The sequence below is a fragment of the Sinocyclocheilus rhinocerous genome, unplaced genomic scaffold (genome assembly GCF_001515625.1).
Source record: "Sinocyclocheilus rhinocerous isolate Xijiao unplaced genomic scaffold, SAMN03320098_v1.1 scaffold8, whole genome shotgun sequence".
Classification (NCBI taxonomy): Eukaryota; Metazoa; Chordata; class Actinopteri; order Cypriniformes; family Cyprinidae; genus Sinocyclocheilus; species Sinocyclocheilus rhinocerous.
In genome coordinates this window covers 1,631,731-1,633,549 of record NW_015666800.1, presented here as the reverse complement: position 1 = coordinate 1,633,549, position 1,819 = coordinate 1,631,731, and the positions used below count along the sequence as shown (strand labels likewise).

Here is a 1,819-nt window from a genome sequence, read left to right as displayed (position 1 = left end):
TAACATGCTGATTTGTTGCTCAAGAAACATTTATTACCAATAACTGATAATAACTGATACATTTTTTTCAGGATTCTTTGATGAATGGAAAGCAGCATTTATTATTCAGTCTTTACATTTACTTGAAATCAGCATTAATTTGAAATATTTTGTAACATTAAGGATGTGTCACTTTTGATCACTTTAGTGCATCCTTGCTGAATAAAACAATAAAAAAAAAATCTTACTCACCCCAAACTTTTGAACAGTAAAATATACATTCACTTTCTGTTTACATTTACAATGTCTTCAATTTACATGTCACTTTTTTTTTTCAAACAGGTGTCAGTGTTTTGTCTTCATACGATGATGGACATGGACTATCTCCATAACGAATCGTGGAAAAACATGACTTTAGATGCATCTGCCTCATCATTCAGTGGACTGCAGCTCCTGATGGACCTGAAGCCACTCTTCATCCCCCTGTATGCCATGCTCGTCCTGGTAGCGTGTTCTGGAAATCTCCTCCTCCTCATCCTCATCGGACTGACCAAGAAACTTCACAGCACTACAAACTTCCTCATTGGAAACCTGGCCCTGGTTGACTTGGTTATGTGCCTGTTCTGCGTTCCCCTGACTGCGTTTTACGCCTTTGATGAGCGCGGTTGGGTTTTTGGCCAGTTCATGTGTCATTTTGTTACTCTGATGCAGACCGCGACTGTGTTTGCAGCAGTTCTGTCATTAACCGCTATTGCGGTGGACCGATATGTGGTGGTCGCTTACCCAATTCGGCGTCGCGGAGGTCGTTTTTTCTGCGTGTGGTTGGTGGTCAGCATATGGCTCTGTGCATTAGCAATGTCCACCCCAACTGCTCTGCACACGGTCTACCTGGATCTTAGTGCAACAGGTCATGAAATGGTGGTTTGTGAGGAGTTCTGGCATGGGCAGGAGCTCAGTCGTCTAATATATTCATGTTTCTTCCTGCTCCTTTCTTATTTTGTTCCTCTAGCAGCAGTTTCCATATCCTACTGTGCAATCTCCTGCCACCTGCAACACCGAGCTACGCCTCGGCTCATGGCCGCTACACCTTCCAACCAGGAAAAGTGGGGGCGCAGGAAGTCCAAGACATTTCGCCTCCTACTGGTGTCTGTTCTGTCATTCGCTTTCTCCTGGCTCCCCTTGCAGGTGGTCAACCTCATACGTGACTTGGACACCGACTTCGCCATACTGAGCAAGAATCACGTCAATGTGATCCAGGTGTCGTGCCACTTGTTAGCCATGAGCTCAGCTTGCTACAACCCCTTCATTTACGCTTCTCTTCACAACAAGTTCCTGTCATATCTATGCCAGAACATATTTCAAAGAAGAAAACCTCATCATACTCAGAGTAGCCTCACAACCTCCAGCCGAATGCTCCGCTTGAATACTTCTAGCACTCTAGCTGACATTCCAATGGCCAAGATTTCACAAGACTGAATCTTTTCTCCAGCACACAGATGTTGCTTTTTTATGTTGTAGAATTGAACCGACAAATTCTGTACCATAATCAAAACTGGTTTGTTAAACCAATGACTCTGTTTTTAAAGCTATATGTACTCCATTGATTCCAGAGGAAAATGTGCTGTGGTGCTGTGCCAAAACTACTCATGTACCCTCAGGTCATGCTTGTGTCGATATGTACAACGTTTCGCCCGAATATGCTAAAGTGTTGCGAAAATATAGCCTCATCCATTTTGCCATGCTATTTGTCAAATTTGTTTACACAAATTTGTTTGATAGTTAATTTTTGTGAAAATTAAGCATGTTCAAAATTGTTCAAAAATTTTGTTGGTCACACTTT

At 42.6% G+C, this 1,819-nt stretch overlaps 1 protein-coding gene across 1 annotated transcript; it reads left to right on the top strand.

Annotated features, from left to right (window-relative positions):
* Positions 1-345: 345 nt before the first annotated feature.
* LOC107733119 (prolactin-releasing peptide receptor-like) lies at positions 346-1,455 on the top strand. Its single transcript, XM_016544617.1, has one exon. The coding sequence runs from the start codon at positions 346-348 to the stop codon at positions 1,453-1,455; it is 1,110 nt and encodes a 369-aa protein (XP_016400103.1).
* Positions 1,456-1,819: the final 364 nt, after the last annotated feature.